This window comes from Patella vulgata, chromosome 2, assembly GCF_932274485.2.
Source record: "Patella vulgata chromosome 2, xgPatVulg1.2, whole genome shotgun sequence".
Classification (NCBI taxonomy): Eukaryota; Metazoa; Mollusca; class Gastropoda; family Patellidae; genus Patella; species Patella vulgata.
In genome coordinates this window covers 84,820,038-84,840,956 of record NC_065880.2, presented here as the reverse complement: position 1 = coordinate 84,840,956, position 20,919 = coordinate 84,820,038, and the positions used below count along the sequence as shown (strand labels likewise).

The 20,919-nt window shown below is 34.9% G+C and overlaps 1 protein-coding gene across 1 annotated transcript in view; it reads left to right on the top strand.

Moving 5' to 3' along the window:
• LOC126812091 (uncharacterized) overlaps positions 1-20,708 on the top strand; it is a 32,203-nt gene extending 11,495 nt beyond the window's left edge. The window contains exons 9-22 of the mRNA XM_056098631.1: positions 140-239; positions 1,820-1,931; positions 2,713-2,877; positions 3,279-3,361; positions 4,163-4,238; positions 4,896-4,997; positions 5,908-6,099; positions 6,522-6,642; positions 7,238-7,391; positions 8,795-8,930; positions 9,975-10,085; positions 11,605-11,717; positions 12,282-12,387; positions 12,911-20,708. Of these exons, the coding sequence (XP_055954606.1) occupies positions 140-239; positions 1,820-1,931; positions 2,713-2,877; positions 3,279-3,361; positions 4,163-4,238; positions 4,896-4,997; positions 5,908-6,099; positions 6,522-6,642; positions 7,238-7,391; positions 8,795-8,930; positions 9,975-10,085; positions 11,605-11,717; positions 12,282-12,387; positions 12,911-13,096 (1,757 nt within the window). The 3' untranslated portion in view covers positions 13,097-20,708. The remainder of the gene's footprint in view (positions 1-139; positions 240-1,819; positions 1,932-2,712; positions 2,878-3,278; positions 3,362-4,162; positions 4,239-4,895; positions 4,998-5,907; positions 6,100-6,521; positions 6,643-7,237; positions 7,392-8,794; positions 8,931-9,974; positions 10,086-11,604; positions 11,718-12,281; positions 12,388-12,910) is intronic.
• Positions 20,709-20,919: the final 211 nt, after the last annotated feature.

Genomic DNA, 20,919 nt, shown 5'->3' with positions numbered 1-20,919 from the left:
TCAGTCAAATTACTTTATTCTGAGTGAAGTTATGACTGTTTGATGAATGGTGTATATTTTCATGTGAATTAAAAAAGAAATGCTGATTTGCTGCTTTAAAAAGTATATTTATTGATTGTGTGTTCTGTGTTTTTTTCAGCGTGTGCTAAATTAATAATGTTATGTGATCTGTTCTCAAGACGGAAGGGTGAATTATCACGAGAAGAAAGACATGAGATCATGAAATATGCTAAATCAAGGTTAGTTAGGTTTTTTACATATTTTTTATTGACCTTCCGTATTTTATAAGGTACTCTACATTAGGAATTTTAACTTCTGTATACTGACAACTAATTTGTCAAAGTATCAAGGTTTAATCCAGGAATCGGGGGGGTTGGATGGCTGAATGGTTAGCGTGCGCGCGCTGTATCATAAAGTCTGTCATTGAGTCGACTGGCGTGGTTTCGAATCCCCGGTTGTACGTGACAAGGAGTAGGGTCGCCTGTCCAACCTCGTGGGTTTTCTCCGGGTCCTCCGGTTTCCTCCCACTGCTAAAGACCCCTATGCGCAAGCAAATTATTGAAATAAAATGAAACCATATGTTAGTCCCGAAATGACCTAGTTTGTGTCGAGTGGACGTTAAACCCCATTTCTCTCTCTCTCTCTCTCTAATCCAGGAATCTTTTTGATCAATAGACGTCTATCAAAGAAGGGGTTTCTATAGGCTTCTGCCTGTTCTCCAATCCAGTTTCTGTGAATAAATATTGTTTACAAAAGGAGTCATGGTGGCTCAGTGAGTAAGACCTGGAGGTCCTGTGGTCGATCTCTTCATTGGCCGGGAAAGTTCATCAAAATTTCACCCAAAGCACACGGTATGGCGTATGCCCATTTTCATTAGCCCAGTCTGAACAGAACAGTAGGACATTAAACCCCATTTCATTTTGTTTAAAACAAAAATAAAATTAGAAGTGAAAGTCCTGTGCTGGACCCCGTTTTTTTCTGAAGCCTTATCGAGTACAGCAGGTATGACCATTGTATTGAGAGGTGGTGCATTGTATCCCTTTGATAATAATAAAGGAGGGGCCCAACGCAGTCAGCCTACTCATTATGTTAAGCAATTTTATTATTTCGTTCACATATTTTTTTTTAGCGAATGTTACCTTATTTCACACAATCTGTTTTCAGTTAAAACTATACTTAATAAATGAAACTAGGAAAGACAGACTTTTGTTCTGCTATCATCGTGTAACGGTTCAATACTTGTTTAATACTTGTGCGAACGTGAGGTGCCATGTGTCTATAATATAAAAATAATTTTATAATAAGTTGCCAGGGATACAAATGAACAAATTGACGCATGGTATATTATGCTCGTATGTCTATAAACATATTTTTACAAGAAGTAGACTGAGGTACAAGAGATGTATGACCCATCTGAATTCTTTTGTCAACAAATTGACACATGGTATATTAAAGGTTGGCCACCCTTGGTGTATAGCAGTGGTTCATAAACTTCGGCACACCTTGGAACACATGAAAAAATAGCGATACACCCGGCTAAATATATATGAAAAATATTTGAATTTTGCAAAATAAAAACATGTAAAGTCAGATGGCATATAACCGTAGACAGAGACTAGTCATAGATACATAGAATGACTCAAACTAAATAAAGAAAAACACAGCTTTTCAGTAGACACCAGTGAATACTCAATTGGGATCACATGGTTTTTCGCATAATCTTAGTGTGCCGTTAAAAATTTGACGGCACACTTAGGAAGATCTCTGGTTGAGAATCACTGGTGTATAGTGTCGTGTATGAATTTTTTTATGTTTATAGAATCCCGGTATTTATGTGTCAACTCCATAGATTTCTAGAGATCTGTAAACATCATTCCTATAGTATATCGGCACCACGACGTACAGAAATATCTGATGTCTTAGTTCCAGAAGTAAGTTCTGTTTTTTTATACGCCTGTTGACATTCGATATAACAGGATGTTTACTTGAGATGTAAGTGGGTAAGACGCTGGTTTGCTAGCCTGGAGGTTGGGTGTTTGATCCCTGCATTGGCCGAGAAAGTTCATCGGGACTTTCGAACGTGGTTTCCCCCTGTCAATGGTGCAGGACGGAAGGCCTGACAAGGACAGCTGTCTATTTGTTCAGATGATACGAAAAACCGAGGTATCGTTGTACATTGGTGTGCACGTAATAGATCCCTTGATGGTTGGAATTCAATATAAGAGTAGGCCATAGTGCCGCTGCCCGGGCAAAAGTTCCCCCGTAGCACACCGTATGGAGTATGCCCGTCTTCATTAGCCTATGTTGGAGCAGAACAGTAGGATGTTGAAACACATTCGTAGTCTGTTTACTTCTGGACGAATATATCTGGACGAATGTGCAACTGAAACAAGTGAAAGAAACTGTCATTGCTAGGGACACAATCTTAGTTCCGTGTTTAACGTATTGGAATGAAGGGGGTTGGATGGCTGAATGGTTAGCATGTGCGCACATAGGGTCTGTCATTGAGTCAACTGGCGTGGTTTCGATTCCCCGGTTGTACATGAGAATGAGTAGGGTAGTCTGTGTCCGGTTTCCTCCCACTGCTAAAGACACCTATGCGCAAGCGAATTATTGAAATAAAATTGAACGATGTAATTTGAGTTTATTCCATGGGATGGAAGATTTTGCAATCTCATACTAATATGATTTTTTCTCTCAATAAATTTTCAGTTAGAAACCGTTGTAGACAGGTTGACACGTGTTGCCATAGAAACAAAAGCAGCTTTAGAACAAGTAATTAGCAACAGTAACCATGGTGATAAAGACAAGGGAGATAAACCAGAAAAATCTAAGAAACATCATGTTAGAGATGTGTTAGGCAAAAAACTCAGAAATGTAAGTTATATTTTTAGTCCATCTTGGCATTAGTCTGGTCTGTTAATATGGTTGTAATCGGTCCATCCACACTTTCTTGTCAGCGCTCTAAAGGCTACAGTTTTTGTCAGATTGTTCTGAAACTTTCAGGCAACTTATATTATGACAAGATGAGGATCCCCATTTCTTTTTGTCAAAATTGAATTAATATTTTTAGAGTTATACCACTTTTTTGCCAGACTGTCCCCACTTCTTTTTCAGGGGAACAGAGGCTACAGTTTCTATTAGATGTTCTGAAACTATGTGAAACTGTATTATGACAAGATGAGGATCCCTGTTTCTTTTCGTCAAAATCGGATTAATATTTTTAGAGTTATGCCACTTTTTTGTTACATATATTATTATTATTATATTTTTTACAGGCATTACATGTAAAAGAATTAAAGAAATTAAAAGACTTTCATGACAGAGCTAGTACAAGTTTTGCTCATTTAATGCAGAAAAAGTAAGTTGTTAAAACATTTGAAATCCCTATTAGTATTTTCACACCTATTATACTTGCAGTAGATTTGCACTTGTCGTCCCCGGTTGTACGTGACAAGGAGTAGGGTCGCCTATCCAACCTTGTGGGTTTTCTCCTGGTCCTCCAGTTTCCTCCAACTGCTAAAGACCCCTATGCGTAAGCGAATTATTGAAATAAAATTGAACCATATGTTAGTCCCGAAATGACCTAGTTTGTGTCAAGTGGACGTTAAACCCCATCTCTTTCTCTCTCTCTATCGGCCATACATGTTTCTGCAGTTCATTAGATTCACATGTCTAGAAGAGACTTCTGAAAGAGCTATTACTGCTTCTAGAAGTGGCAAATCAAATCAGCCTCTGATGATAATAAATATTCTTTCTGAAAATTTTGAAATAACAAACTTTTTCTTTCTTTCAATTACAATTCTTTAAGATTGCTTTCTAAGTTATATTTATAGCACGACTTTCATGAGTTAACAGATTTAACCAGAGGCAGTAAACATGCTTGTTGTTATTGCACAGAAACCCCACCCCACTTCTCTGTATGATTTCTACTAAAACTAGTGTAAACCAGCAAAAGTGTGCAATAACATTGAACATGTCTAGTTATTGCACGGTTAAGCTCCACTCAATCTACTAGAGGGAAAACATTCTGCTTATTCAACGAAAAGAACAAAGGAAGATTTCCCGTCCATGTTACAAATTGTGTTACCAACTTTTAATAATTCAGTTTTAGATTGCAAACCTAAGTTTTCAGTTTTGTTTTTAATTAATATATTTTCAGAGAGAATTTTGGTAACATGACTCAATCTGAAAAAATACGATCAGTTTCTAAAAACCTTGAACAGCTTATTGATGAAGTGAGTACTGTAGTCTTAATCAAGTTCAATAATTTACGATCATAAGGTCTGTCATGGAGTCAATTGGTGTGGTTTTAATCTCACGCTTGTAGGGTGGGGGGGGGGATGGCCTGTTTTCCAATGTGGTTTCCCCTTGTCTAGTCGTTTGGATGGGATGGAAAAGATCTCTTGGAATTTGATATAAGAGTAGGGCAAAATTTCCCTCATTGCATACACTGTGTGGCATTTACCCGTCTTCATTAGCCAAATCGGAGTGGAGCAGAACAGTAGGACGTTAAACCCCATTTCATTTCATATCATAAGGTCTGTCATTGAGTCAAGTGGCATGGTTTTGATTTCCCGCTTGAACATGAAAAGGAGTAGGTTTGCCTGTGCTCCAGTTTCCTCCCACTGCTAAAGACCCCTTGGTCCGGAAATGGCCGTTAAACCCCATTTCTCTATCTATCCACACTTGTACATGTATGCGACAAGAAGTAGGGTTGCTTGTCCAACCTGCTGGCTATCTTTAAGTTTAACGTCACAGTTTAAACGTTTACATACTCACCATATTATGTCCATAATATCAGTCGACACTAACTGGGTAACGGTTACGAAAAGTCTTTCATTTAATTCTATAATTTACAGAATTGTTTTTTTATATGTGAAAATATATTTCAGATTCCAATGTTTTTAATAAGATTAGAAGAATTACAGAGATTAGTTGATAAATTACCGTGGAGAGAGTGGAAATACCTCTTTAAATTAGCTACATCTAAAACGGTGAATATATATCTCTTCTATTATAATACGCCTTAAAACTAGGCTCCATTTAACCTGGTCAATTTTCATTAAAAACAAGAAATTTTTACTTGGGTGGAAATTTAAAAAAGAATTATTAAATTTTAATCAGTTGAAAATTTGAAAAATTAAATTAAAAAAAATTTAAGTGAAAAAGATGAGTTTGGTGGAAATTTAAAAAACTAAATTAAATTATTTGTTTGTCGTAAAAGTGCACTAGAATGTTGTACAATTACAAGTTTGTCATCTTATGTAGATGATATAAAAAAAACATGTTGCGTACACACACTGCACAGGTTTTGATGCTGCATAGGCAAAATTCTACTCGACAGACATGAATTAAATTTTATTTAATTTATCAATATTTCATTCACAGAAGAAACAAGCACTCTGAATACCCTACCTGATTCCATGCCATTCAAAATTTAACACATAACTAAGAAACACTGAAAATTTAAACATGCATTATGCAAGAGCTAAATCTGCCTATTGCAGGTCTTTATTTAGGCCTGAAATGTTATCTAAATTATTAGTTAAACATTAATTAACTTATCCAGACCATAATCAACTCTCGATGTCAGCTTATGTGTCAGATTTTCACTGGATTTGAATCCGATCTGGTGCACAACGCTTATTTATGATTTAATCCAAACGTGGATAATCCAAACTATGTTTTTTATTGTACCAACTTTAGTAATGATGATCGAGGCTAGGCTTAAAATTCTAAAGCTAATATCTCGGTTCAGAGTGGAGCAATTTGACTGAAATTTTCAACATATTCTATTTACGTTATCTTTTTTTTTTAACTATTATAGCGAGAACAGTCAAATCGTTATCTAATTTCCCATAATGCCTCTTTAAGACTTGTCTAATTACCTTTCATATTTTTTAGGCATGGGGTTTAGCAAAAGTCTTAGCAAACAAGTCTACACTTCAACCTTTGATTAACCAGGCCTGTGATATTGTTAATCGTGATCAGTTTACTAACTCGTTAGCAGCCCTTGGTCTCACGGCAACAGATTCCTCTACAGAAGGTGCTGCAGCTTGCTCGAAAACCAATCAAAATCATACAAAATATTCACAGGTAAGAAATAATAAAGTTATTAGGTCAAAGGTTTGTAGGGTTTAAAGTTGAATAATTATAATAAGAACGGCCAGCCATAGGTGTAGGAGCCAGGGGGGCTGGGGGGATGGGGGATTGCTGGGGCTGCAGCCCAGATTCGGTGAACTGTCCATTTTTTGGGCAATGTATTTCCGTTTTTTGTGGCAAGGAGTTGGATCATCTGTCCAACCTCGTGGGTTTTCTCTGGGTCCTCCGGTTTCCTCCCACTGCAAAAGACCCCTAGGTGCAAGCGAATTATGGAAATAAAATTGAACCATATGTTAGTCCCGAAATGACCTAGTTTGTGTGGAGTGGAGGTTAAACTCTCTCTCTCTCTCTCTCTTTATTTATTTTATGATTTTATATTTGGTTTGACAGAGACCTGATTAATTTGTATATTTTAGCTAAGTTGTATTGAATCATTATGTGTATCACCACAACCAAGAGACAGTACATTAGCTACTAAATCAAAACAACTGCTCAAATCTGGTACAACAACAGATATGATCTTTCAAATAGTTCAAGGTAGATATAGTAGTTTATAGTTTATAGATGAATAAGCAAAGCACTGTTTAAGAACTGAAAGATAAATATTTTATATCCTGTTAGGGAATAGGAATTATGATAGAAAATCCCTGTTTTGAATTATATAATGTGTGAAAAAAGTCTTTGTGATTTCATAAAGTCAATTGACCTACCATTTACCAGAAACCGAGCTTCATATCCTCACGGCCATCTTGGAATTGTGGTGGAAGCCTGTCAATCGATGAGCAATTGTACAAGAAACAAGTGTGTGGGGGGTGGATGGTTGACGCATGCGCGTTGTATCATTAGGTCTGTCATTGAGTCAACTGGCGTGAGTTAAGTGATGTGTTTTTGATTCCCCGGTTGTATGTGACAAGGAGCAGGGTCGCCTGTCCAACCTCGTTGGTTTTCTCAGAGGGTTCGCAGGTTCCCTCACACTGCTAAAGACCCCTACGCACAAGTGAATTATTGAAATAAAGTGGAACCATATTAGTCCTGAAATGACCTAGTTTGTGTCGAGTGGACGTTAAACCCCATTTTTCTCTCTCTATTCTTGGCAAAAGTTACATAAATGAATGTATTAATTATTTTGTAGAGCCTGTTGGAGATATTGTAATAGATCATACTAAATTAGAACATAGTGAAAATCATGATGTGTATGAAATACACGCTCATTGTGTGATTGTGTCTGCTAGATGTGATTGGTTCCGTCGAGCCTTACTCAGTGGCATGAGAGAATCTATTAATAAGTAAGTTATCTTATATATTTCTGAGTGAAAAATACAAATTAATTACAATATTATCTTTTACTGGCATTCATATGGGGCATTGGGATTGGATGCCTGAAATGTTAGCATGTGCGCGCTGTACCATAAAGTCTGTCATTGAGTCGACTGGTTTCGATTCCCCGTTTTTTTCCGGGTCCTCCGGTTTCCTCCCACTGCTAAAGACCCCTATGCGCAACGAATTAATGAAATAAAATTAAAAACCATATGTTAGTCCCGAAATGACCTAGTTTGTGTCGAGTGGACATTAAACCTTATTTCTCTCTCTCTCTCTCTCATATGGGGCGAAAAAACCAAGGTCCAGTGTACACATTGAGGTGCGCGTATAAGGCTCTACAATGCGACTGAAACACTCGCAAATGAATTTTGACAATGGCAACCAGATATTTATAAATGCTAGGTTTCTGGCGAGTTAACAAATATCTTGAAGTCCCCAATTAACACTATAGCTATCTGAACTTTTCTCCGTAAAGATAACGTAATCGGCAATGATCCTGGTCAACTGTCACTCTTGTTTCTTTCCTTGTTTGAAATTGGGTCAAACTCGTTGTCCTCTGCGAGGAAATTCTCATTGCGCATGCGCTGTATTTATCAGAAGTTTACGAGACAGCTGACAGCATGGCTAGCAGACGAATCAAACCTATATCGTCTTACTTTACCAGTAAAGTAACTTCGTCTCGCAGTGAGTCTCAGTTGGGGAAAAATGATGATAGTCATGCTACTGACGCTACACCACCCAAACAAGCAAAATTACAAGCTTCGCTGTCTTCGTCTCGCAGTGAGTCCCAGTCAAAAAAAAATGTTTAAAACATCTTTTATTATTATTTAGGACGACAAGTTGAAGAGTTATGTATGTTCACAATATAATTTAGCTATATCATACGACAAATTATTCTAATCTTCAGACTTAGCAACTGAAAATTTTATTTGGCGAGTGGTTTTGAAAATTTACATATGTTTGCACAAGTAAGTTCAAAATGCTGTGTAGAGCCTTGGCGTAAAAGAACCCTTGCATGGCGTATGCCTGTCTTCATTACCTCAGGGGGGTGTGGATGGCCGAATGGTTAGCACATGCACGTTGTATGAGAAGGTCTGGCATGGTTTCGGTTCAACGCGACAAGAAGTAGGGTCGCCTATCCAACCTCATGGGTTTTCTCCGGGTCCTTTGGTTTCCTCCCACTGCTAAAGACCCCTACACCCAAGCAAATTATTAAGATAAAATCAGACCATATGTTAGTTCCAAAATGACCTAGTTTGTGTTGAGCGTTAAACCCCATTTCAGTCTATGCAGAACAGTAGGACATTAAACCCCATTATACTTTCAGTGAAACATTAAAATGAATTATGGACTGATCTTTTACTTTCAGAAAAATAGTGGTTCATGATACGAATCCTGAGTTATTTCAACTGTTTTTAATGTATATATATAGTGGTACTTTAGATACACACGATACAACAGCTGAACAACTCGCTGATATGTTAACGCTCTGTGATAGATATGAGGTAGGTGTTAGTCTAATAGTAACCTGACAATATATTAGTTGTGCATGTTTATAAAGATTGCATGGCCATTGAAAATAGTTAGCGGGTGCGTGTTGTATCATACGGTCTGTCATTGAGTCAGCTGACGTGGTTTCGATTCCCCGGGGGTTGATGACAACGAGTAGGATCGCCTGTCCAACCTCGTGGGTTTTCTCTGGGTCCTTTGGATTCCTCCCACTGCTAAATACCCCTACGCGCAAGCAAATTATTGAAATAAGATTGAACCATATGTTAGTCCCTAAATGACCTAGTTTGTGTTGAGTGGATGTTTAACCCCATTTCTGTCCCCCCCCCCCTTTTAATCTATTATAAGTAGGAGAGATAGTGAAGTCATATTCAAAGGAAAATGGTTGTTGAATGGACTTTAAACTCTCTCTCTGTGTCTCTCTCTCTCTCTCTCTCTCTCTCTCTGCAAGTATATAGCAGTATCAAGTTTCCTGATATATCATCATCTCATGTATATCATTTGCATAAAGTTAAACTGTAGTTAGAGTTGATCATAGATTCAGGCATTGATAACATTGAGAGATTACTCTTCGAAACATGGCCTAAATAAATCAGTAATTGTTCTTCAATAAGAATGTGTTATAGTTTACTGCTCTAATCAGTTACTAAATTTCTCTCAGCCTTTATTAGTCCTGTCGGTGTTGTAAAATATGACGATAAAACCCATCAAATTTATTTCATTACTTTGATATTCCAGTCCTTCATGTTTATAAAATTGTGCTGGAGCCATAAAAAGCTCCTGATACTTTGAATATATGCAGTTTAAAAGTAAACAAAAACTGAAAGTAGTTTATTAATCTCAATATTTAGGAGAGCGATTTAGCTAATTTGCAGGAGTCCTTAATGACTCCTTCGAAGGAAAGCTGACGTGCGTCGAGAGGAGCAGGAGCGAAAGCTCCTCTTAAACATGAAGGACTGATATTTGAATATTGTTCTTTTATTTTACTTGCGATTTATTACATAATTTATTAATCATTGTTGTGTGGGTTTTCTTTTCAGATGGATAGTCTTAAAGTTATTTGTGAACATTTATTAAAACCTCATATAGACATAGACAATGCTCTTTGTTTATTTAGTCTCTCTGATCAACTTCACGCAAAATATCTCAGGGTAAATACATACTTGTTTTCTTTTTTGTTTTAAATATGTATTTTTACACAGTTATTGACATAATAAATAAAACATGTGTTTGGATGTACTAATTCTGAATTTTAATGGCACGCTACATTTCAATACACATACAGGTATCGTTATCAGGGGGATCACGTGGCTCAGTGGGTAAGATGCTGGCTCGCTAGCCTGGAGGTTGTGTGTTTGATCCCTGCATTGGTCGAGAAAGTTCATCCAGATTTTCTGGTGTGGTCCCCCCTTGTCAGTGATGCAGGACGGAGGGCCTGACAAGGACAGCTGTCTGGTCCTTCGGGTGATACAAAAAAAAAAGTGTCCCGTGTATACATTGGAATGCACGTAAAAGATCCCTTGGCAGTTGGAATTTGATATAAGAGTAGGTGATAGTGCCGCTGCCCGGGCAAAATTTCCCTCATATCACACTGTATGGCGTATGCCCGTCTTCATTAGCCCAGTATAGGAGCAGAACAGTAGGACGTTAAACCCCATTTCATTTCATTTCATTTGTATCGTTATCAAGCAAAAAATGATTTTTTAACAAAAATTTGGTGCCATCATTATTTGCTTGATAATGATACCTGTAAATGTATTGAAACGTAGCATGTTAATAATATTCAGAATTAGTAAATCTATTTCTATATGTCTTATATTCCCTGGTTGTACGTGTCAAGGAGTAGGGTCGCATGTCCAACCTTGAGGGTTTTCTCCAGGTCCTCCGGTTTCCTCCCACTGCTAAAGACCCCAAATTGAACCCTGTTTGACCTTGTTTGTGTCAAGGGGACGTTAAACCCTATTTCTATAGGAGTTATTGACATGTTTATAAGAATAAGGGATGGATGGACGTTTGTCTGGTTTAATAAGTAACTATGGTCGTAGTAGACGAGTGGTCAGGGTACTAGCCGACTCCCAGCATGGGTCAAAAAGAACCTTCTGGGATAAGAAATAAAATCTTAAAACTAAAGATGTATTTTCTTGACATTTGTGATACCAAAAATATTTGATATCTTTCAAGGGAACATTTTTTGAACTTTTAACTTATCTAACATCATGCTTGACAATAGATAAAAGTGCTGATGCTGCTAGACAATGCCAATTAGACTAGCATTAATTAAATATGCATTATTTTTATATGCCCACATTGATATATGGTTGTATATTGTCTCTGACCCGGTCCATGCATCATCCACAATTAAAGCTCTAGAGGCTAAAATTAATAACTGATTGGCTTAAAGTTTATACAGAGTTTTTACGATCATGATGACTTGTGGACACTCCAGAGATCAAAGTGATCATCCTATTGACCATAAATTTATACACAGTCAAAAGTATAAAAAAAAATGAAACAAAACATAGATCTGTATTTTAATCCGATTATTTTTTTAATATCTTATAAATGCTTTCATTACCAACACAAGGAAAAATATGCAACAACTCATGTGGACAGCTTTGCCGTCTTAGCTGCTGTGGGTGTTGCCTAGCAACTTGTTTCTTTTCCTTCCAGGAGTATACATTAAATTATATAGTCGAACATCCTGAGATAGCTAATAATGAAGAATTCTGTGAATTACCAGATCATTTACAGATTGAGATAGGAGATTATATTACATGGCATGGGTGAGATTAAATTTCTTCACTATGCAGGTCACGATTCTATGGAATACAATTACAGCTTATTACTGAGCGACATTTCGACTAGGCTTCTCTTGTCATTATCAAGCATATATTTAAATTAGATTCCCTTCAGGTACATGTGGGAGATCTCTGGTTTGTCATCATTTAATTTTGTGTATTAAGTACTAATTTCTTTCACATTCATTCAATATCAAATCTTTGTTTACAAATTTCTAAAAATCATTTAAAATCACTATAAATCATCTAATTTGTAAACAAAGATTTGATATTAAACATATGTGAGGGGGGGTGGAGTTGGATGGCCGAATGGTTAGCGTGTACGTGTTGTATCATAAGGTCTGTCATTGAGTCAACAGGTGCGGTTTCAATTCCCCAGTTGTACATGACAGGGTCCCCTGTCCTCCCACTGCTAAAGACCCCTCCGCACCATCAAATTATTGAAATAAAATTAAACCATATGTTAATCCCGAAATAACCTGGTTTCTGTCGAGTAGATGTTAATCTTGAAGAGTTTTAACAGGTTCTAAATGTTGATTTTGATTATAGTTTAGATGGAAGAAGTCCAGGTAGTCACCGTGATAACAACAGTTCACGATCAAGTTTTAGTGAAACAGATGAATTGCCAACAAATATAGATCTAGGCTGTACTCTGGTAAGTTATAATATAGATCTAGGCTGTACTCTGGTAAGTTATAATATAGATCTAGGCTGTACTCTGGTAAGTTATGATATAGATCTAGGCTGTACTCTGGTAGGTTACAGTATAGATTTAGGTTGTACTCTGGTAAGTTATGATATAGATCTAGGCTGTACTCTGGTAAGTTATAATATAAATCTAGGCTGTACTCTGGTAAGTTTTAATATAGATATAGATCTAGGCTGTACTCTGGTAAGTTATAATAAGTTTTAACTCTAATTTGAACTTTAAATCTTTTAAAAGATGTGTTTTTTAGAGAGTTTTTTGAAGGTAAACATTGAGGTGCATGTTCTAATATCTATTGGAAATTTATTCCAAGGAAGCAGGGGAGGGGGTGCTTGTACATAAAATGAATGGTTACCAAGTGAACTATTTGGTTTAGGGTATACAATTCAATAAGTACTGATAGATTCAATTTTCTGCATAAATTTAATGACAATTATTTTCGTATGAATAATTTCCTGGGGTTTTTTTTCAGCCTGACGAGACATCTTCCTCATCAGAAGATTTACCTTTTATGGAAGATGCAACACGGTTAGAAACCTGTTTATCAGCGTTACGAGACATAATAGGTGACTCCGTACCCAGAGACGAACTTGTCAGAGTGGCATTAGCGGCAGATTATGACGTCAATCGGGCGTTGAATTTTTTCTTCTCTTCTTAGCGACACTAAGCATATCCCAAGTTGTATTATCTCACGCTGTACAGGGTTTGAAAGATGTAGACTTGAACTTACCAGTATTTTGTTTGTATATGTATTTATTATAAGCCTGGAAGTTTTCGCTACACATACAATTACACTGACAGATTCGCCTCAAACTAGGCATAAAATTGACATGAAAATAACAGAAGTTGTTAATTAGTCACTGAATTAAAAGATTTAATCTTGTTTATTTTAAGTAGTCAAAAAATCCAAAGTGAAAGTAATGTTGTTTATAATAAATTTTTTATTTATATTATTTGTTTAGTTAAAAGGAATTAATTCTTGATTATAAACAAGCCCTGGACATAAGAAACCTGTCACAGATTTTGTCAGATGCAATTTATCACACAACATATATATTATAATAAACAAGTTGCGTGATAATTTGAATAATATTATATTAATTTGGTCGTATAATACTAATATTAGAATCTAATATTAGATATTTCCTGAAGTCTTGATATGGTCGTATAATAATAATATTAGATATTACCTGAAGTCTTTGATATGGTCGTGTAATATTAGATATTTCCTGAAGTCTTTGATATGGTCGGGTAATATTAGATATTATCTGAAGTCTTTGATATGGTCGGGTAATATTTGATATTATCTGAAGTCTTTGATATGGTCGTATAATATTAGATATTACCTGAAGTCTTGATATGGTCATATAATACTGATATTAGATATTACCTAAAGTCTTTGATCTGGTCATATAATACTAATTTTAGATATTACCTAAAGTCTATGGTATGGTTAGGGTCGTATGGTACTAATATTAGATATTACCTGGAGTCTTTGATATGGTTGTATAATACTAATATTAGATATTACCTGAAGTCTTTGATATGGTCATATGATACTAATATTAGATATTACCTGAAGTCTTGATATGGTCATAAAAGATTAGATATTACCTGAAGCCTTGATATGACGGTATAATACTAATATTCTAAAGTCTTTGATGATGGAGAATAAAAAGGGAAAGAACATGATTTTGTACAAATCTTGTTGGTATTCACCAGACTTGACTGATTGACTGTCAAATTGACCAGATGAAGAATTTACCAGTTGCTCAATTTATATGTCAGAAAATTCAAATTTCAAAGAATTTAAAATTAAAACACAAAAAATACAGATAATCTCTTAATTTTTATGTGTAAAATGGACAAAATATCTTGATACAGCACTTGGCCGGTCCACCCAAGACTCATTTTATGCTCCGGTACCCGACAACAATAAAAGGAACATCCGCACAATCTCTCTTAAGCCTGATGAGTTCAAACTGAACGAAACTAATCGCTTCATTAGAGAAATCTGGGACGGCTACTCACCACTCATAGATTTCTAACTTGTTAATTTGAAGTAAATAAAACTGGTCAAAAATTGAACATCTGGTAAAGTTGTGAATTGAAAGCCCTGGTATACGAAGATGATTGTTTATAAAATTCCTTATTGGTGTTTTGTATTTTTGTAATTTTAATTTGAAGATGTATTAATTATTGTAAGTATTTTGAAATTGGTATGGGTAATTTAATTCCTCATAATTTCATGTTTAAATTATCGTATGTTTATTGATAGGAATTATGAATGTTTTATGATATAATTTGTTTTAATACCATTTTATTTAATAATAATCTGTTTGCATTTATTTGTCATATCGTGTCTAGTATTTCTTGCATTTTTAGTTCCAGGCAATGAGGTTCTAAAAAGTTTTCATTTGTCCTGGATACAATATACACTGTAACCTGGATATCATTTAATCTTGTGTATTTGGCATTAATTTCTTTCACATTCATTTAATATCAAATCTTTGTTTGAAAATTTCTAAAAATCACTTCAATTCATCCAAAATTATCTAATTTGTAATTGTGTCCAGTTTAAAGCTGACCATTCAATTTTGATAGCGACTGTCCAAAGTGTGTAATTTCTCCATCACTGTTAATAAATAAACAACCCAATTGATTATTGATGTATAATGATTTATTTTTGAACATTGTTCAGGAAATTAAATGTTTGTAAACTGGACAATCATTATCAAAATTAATCGGACAGCTTTAAACTGGGTAACCATGGTGGATAAGACGCTGGCTCGCTAGCCTGGAGGTCTTGTGTTTTCTCCCGATGTTGGCTGAGAAAGTTCATCAAGGTTTGTCCAGCGTGGTTTCCCCAGCTGTCGAGTTATTTCAGATATATAAGAGTAGTCCGTAGCGCCGCTGTCCGAACAAAATTTCCCTCATAGCACACTGTATGGGGTATGCCGTCTTCATTAGCCCAGTTGGAGCAGAACAGTAGGACGTTAATCCCCATTTGATGTTGAATGAATGTGAAAAATTAATGCTAAATACACAAGATTAAATGATACCTGGGTTACAGTGTTAGATGAAGTATTTATTTATGCAGTTGAAAAACTGTGATGGAATTATGAAAATCATACCACTTTATCTATCACCCCTGTCTATAACTCTGACAATACAATATCTATCACCCCTGTCTGTAGCTCTCTGACAGTACAATATCTATCACCACTGTCTATAACTCTCTGACAGTACAATATCTATCACCCCTGTCTGTAGTTCTCTGACAGTACAATATCTATCACCCCTGTCTGTAGTTCTCTGACAGTACAATATCTATCACCCCTGTCTATAACTCTCTGACAGTACAATATCTATCACCACTGTCTATAACTCTCTTGTCTATCACCACTGTCTATAACTCTCTGACAGTACAATATCTATCACCACTGTCTGTAGCCCTCTGTCAGTACAATATATCATCCCTGTTTGTAGCACTTTGACCACATCATACCTTTAATTTCTGCCTGAAGCTCTTTGACTATAACATGCACTTTATCCTTGTCTAATAGTACAGTATCTGTGTATCATCTGACAGTAGTACATATAATATCTTTCAGCCCTGATATAATATTAGCAGCCCTGATACAAGCTATGTAAATATTTGTACAGCATAATTAATTTATGCAAATTGATGTAATATAATTACAGAATGCGCACATTAAGATAGAGGTTTTTTTTTTTTTCAACATTACTGGGGTCATCTCTAAGCCTATCATCCAAGATTCCCTTGTGTTAAAATTTAATATTAAATGAAATGTTTACATCATTGTTTTAATATCCACATATTGATTTACATATGTAAATAGTAGTCTTGAATTACAGGCTTAGATATATAATTTCCTTGTAGTCTTGTTTAACCAGACTTACAGGTCCTGCTAACTTGATTTTAAATGGCCGATGAGAAATCTGGGATGGATTTTGGCCGTTATTACAAGTTTAACTTTTTATGCGATCATCTTTAACTTATTCATAAGTTCTTGTAATTGTTTTTATTTCAAATTAAGATATATCATATTTTCACTTAGAAATATATATTCAATTCTATATTAGGTCTATAAACTTCTTAGATCCATTTTTTGAAAATCCAAATTGATTTTAACTTTGGATTATTTGATTTAAGCTGTTAATATGACCTATTTCAATGGATATAAATATAAATTATGAACTTCGTCACATTCATGTACCTACCCAAAGACACACACACACCCTCCCTCCTAATGCACTGCCCTTTGTAAAATACTGCCCCTCCTTAAAAATATATATATATCTATAAAATATTTAATATCTGTTTTACATATTCAACCAAATAAACTCTAGCTCTATATTTTCCCTATATTCAAATTTTGAATTTTGGGAAAATACAAATTGCTGATTATGGCAAAGCCTGATCATTTTCCCTCATAGTAGACTGTATGGTCTTCATTAGACCAGTCAGAGCAGAACCCCATTTCATTTCATTTACTCATGACACAGATTGCATGGGTTAAGGTGAACATTTGTAACTTTCTGGTCTAACATCTTTAAGGCTAACATTAAAAGATGTCCTAACTAACATCTTGAAGGCTAACATTAGAAGTTATCCTAACATCTTTAAGGCTAACATTACAAGATGTACTAACTAACATCTTTAAGGCTAACATTAAATGATGTCCTAACATCTTTAAGGCTAACATTAAATGATGTCCTAACAGCTTTAAGGCTAACATTAAAAGATGTCCTTACTAACATCTTTAAGGCTAACATTAAAAGATGTCCTAACTAACGTCTTGAAGGCTAACATTAGAAGTTGTCCTAACATCTTTAAGGCTAACATTAAAAGATGTCCTAACTAACATCTTTAAGGCTAACATTAAATGATGTCCTAACATCTTTAAGGCTAACATTAAATGATGTCCTAACAGCTTTAAGGCTAACATTAAAAGATGTCCTTACTAACATCTTTAAGGCTAACATTAAAAGATGTCCTAACTAACGTCTTGAAGGCTAACATTAGAAGTTGTCCTAACATCTTTAAGGCTAACATTAAAAGATGTCCTAACATTTTGAGGGCTAACATTAAAAGGTGTCATAACATCTTGAAAGCTAACATTAAATGTTGCAATAATATCTTTAAGGCTAACATTAAAAGATGTCCTAACATCTTTAAGGCTAACATTAAAAGGTGTCCTAACATCTTGAAGGCTAACATTAAAAGGTGTCCTAACATCTTTAAGGCTAACATTAAAAGGTGTCCTAACATCTTTAAGGCTAACATTAAAAGATGTCCTAACTAACATCTTGAAGGCTAACATTAAATGATGTCCTAACATCTTTAAGGCTAACATTAAATTATGTCCTAACAGCTTTAAGGCTAACATTAAAAGATGTCCTTACTAACATCTTTAAGGCTAACATTAAAAGATGTCCTAACTAACGTCTTGAAGGCTAACATTAGAAGTTGTCCTAACATCTTTAAGGCTAACATTAAAAGATGTCCTAACATTTTGAGGGCTAACATTAAAAGGTGTCATAACATCTTGAAAGCTAACATTAAAAGTTGCAATAATATCTTTAAGGCTAACATTAAAAGATGTCCTAACATCTTTAAGGCTAACATTAAAAGGTGTCCTAACATCTTGAAGGCTAACATTAAAAGGTGTCCTAACATCTTTAAGGCTAACATTAAAAGGTGTCCTAACATCTTTAAGGCTAACATTAAAAGATGTCCTAACTAACATCTTGAAGGCTAACATTAGAAGTTGTCCTAACATCTTTAAGGATAACATTAAAAGATGTCCTAACATTTTGAAGGCTAACAGTAGAAGTTGTCCTAACATCTTAAAGGCTAACATTAAAAGATGTCTTAACATCTTGAAGGCTATTATTAAAAGTTGTCAAATATTTTGTCTTGTAATTAAACGAGATTTGCATCCTGTCCTTCACAGGCGTTAAATAAGCTGGTGTTTATTTGGTTAAATATGGTAGTATAATATTGTATAATGTATTATAGTGTAATATAACTTTTGGCAAATATATCATTGTTTCAATATTTATATATTTTATCTATTATATATCTATACTCTTGACACAGGTGGTTTCTAACTCAGATTTACTTCTAATACATTATAATTTATTACAAACAATAGAAGAGCTCCCATTTAGGTTTTTTTAATTTTTTTTTAAAGTCAATGTTCAACGGTAAATAAATCGGCTAGTCTCCATTAATTGTTAGAATCTTAGAGTCCCCAGGGCATTAGAGAAAATGTGTTCATGTCTCTATCTGTTTTGATGATGAAATAGGATCCATGGATTCAGGAGTGGGGATAAACACTTAATTACAAACAAATTTAACGTTCAACTCTTGTAATGTGTTGCCATCATCTCCTGGTAAATTCTGTAAAAAGATTATTTTAATCATGATATTAAAATTGGATTTAAAAAGAAGTGGAGAATAGGATCAATGGAGTCCGATGTAGAGATAGACACTTAATTTTAACTTCCTAGTCTTTTTAACGTTCAATTCTTGCAAGATATCGTCATACTCTCCTGGTAATTTCTGACGCTCAGTAGCTCTCTAAGATTGTTTCCTGTTCTGTAAAAAGATTTTTTTAATCATAATATTAAAAACTGAATTAAAGAGAAGTGGAGAAATGAAATTATTTTTGCTATTGTAATAATAATAAATATTACCCAATGAAGAGACTTATTGTTTTCTGGATCACAGTCATTGGTAACAGAGAAAGAAAACTGATTTTGTAGAAACTTTTACTTATTTATTATAATTGTTGGTGAAGAAAAAATGTTTTTGATTTTTCCCCCATTATCTGTATTTTGTCGTCCTTGATTTTCCCGAATAAATGTAGTTTGTCCTTCTCCTTGGTTGTCCCGAATAAATGAATTTTATCCTTCTCCTTGGTTGTCCCGAATAAATGTAGTTTGTCCTCCTTGGTTTACCCAAATAATTGTAGTTTGTCCTTTGGTTTTCCCAAATAACTGTAGTTTGTCTTTCTCCTTGGTTTTCAAGCGAGTGGCTACCCTTTGTATGTTTCTTGACTACATATGATCTGACACATATTGAAAGCTGCTGCGATGATGGGCCTGGTTATGCGTAGTATAAATTACTAAATAGATCAGTGGACATTGTCTGGGTGTAATTGGAAGACCTGCGTTTTGATTGGTTGCTCAGAGTACACAAGTGAGACCATGACACAAAGATAAAACTTGTGAGATGTTAATGAAGATGGTAAAATATTAAATATAGAATATAAAACAAATATGAAAAAAAGGAATTGGGGAAAACAAAATAATTGCTCCATCCTTACCAAGGGTAGCGCGAGTGTTAGAGAACCAAGGCACCTACTTTATTTGTTTATAATATATTAATAAAATAGATCTCATTTAGGAGCACAAGATATTGATAGGAGCATTAATTCATAACCTGATACATTTAGGAGCACAAGATATTGATAGGAGCATTCATTCATAACCCGATACATGTTTATTTTCATCCTTTATTTTGTATTTTAGTAAGATTAAATATTTTATTTGAGAACATGTAGTATATTTGGATGTGGCTGAGCCAATAAAATGTTTGCAATCTGTTTTAGCATTATGATTCTAAATAGTGTTATATGACATCAGTTAAAATGATCATTCATTGTTAGGTTATAAAATGCATCAGGCTTTAAAAAGATGATGGAGTTGCATTGAACGTATACCAGATTGAAATTTAGGAATTCAAGAAACATATATATGCATGAAATTGAGGTGAAAACTCAAATCTCTTAAAGGAAATAGTCCTCCTGTTTCTATATTCTTACAATAGCTAAATAAGTGGACCATCTCCTTTAATACCAATCTGATCAATAGTGGGTCGAGACCTGAATTAAAAGTTATACGGCAATATAGACTACTGGTAATCAATTTTGAGAGATTTAACTTCTGGTGATATTCTTAAAGAAACATTAACAGCTCATCATAGCCATTACTTTGTCACATAATCATGATTAATTTTTTCTATTGCTCTGTGAAAAGTAGGCCTACTTATCCCATGTTTTTTGATTTGTCAGCAGTCAAACTACGTAGACCACAAGACTGGCAAATGACCTTATATAGTATTGTTGTTACTCCTGCATAAATTTCACATAAAAAGTAAGATGGTTGTAATAGAAGTAAGAATTATTTCTGCGACACAGTTTATCTGTGCATTTTGAAATAAAGATGATAAAATTAAATGAATTATTTATGTGTTCTCAATTTTAAAGCCACTCCCAACTCCTCAAATGCATAGTATTTCCAAGCCTGGAAATAAGGCACCTGTCACAGACAATGTCAAGCATAAAACCTCTGGTGCCTGTCACTGTCATTTTGTCCGACACCGATTTGTCTTTTTTATTGTCCCCCGCCTTTCGAAGAAAGCAGGGGACTATTAAAATGGGTTCGTCC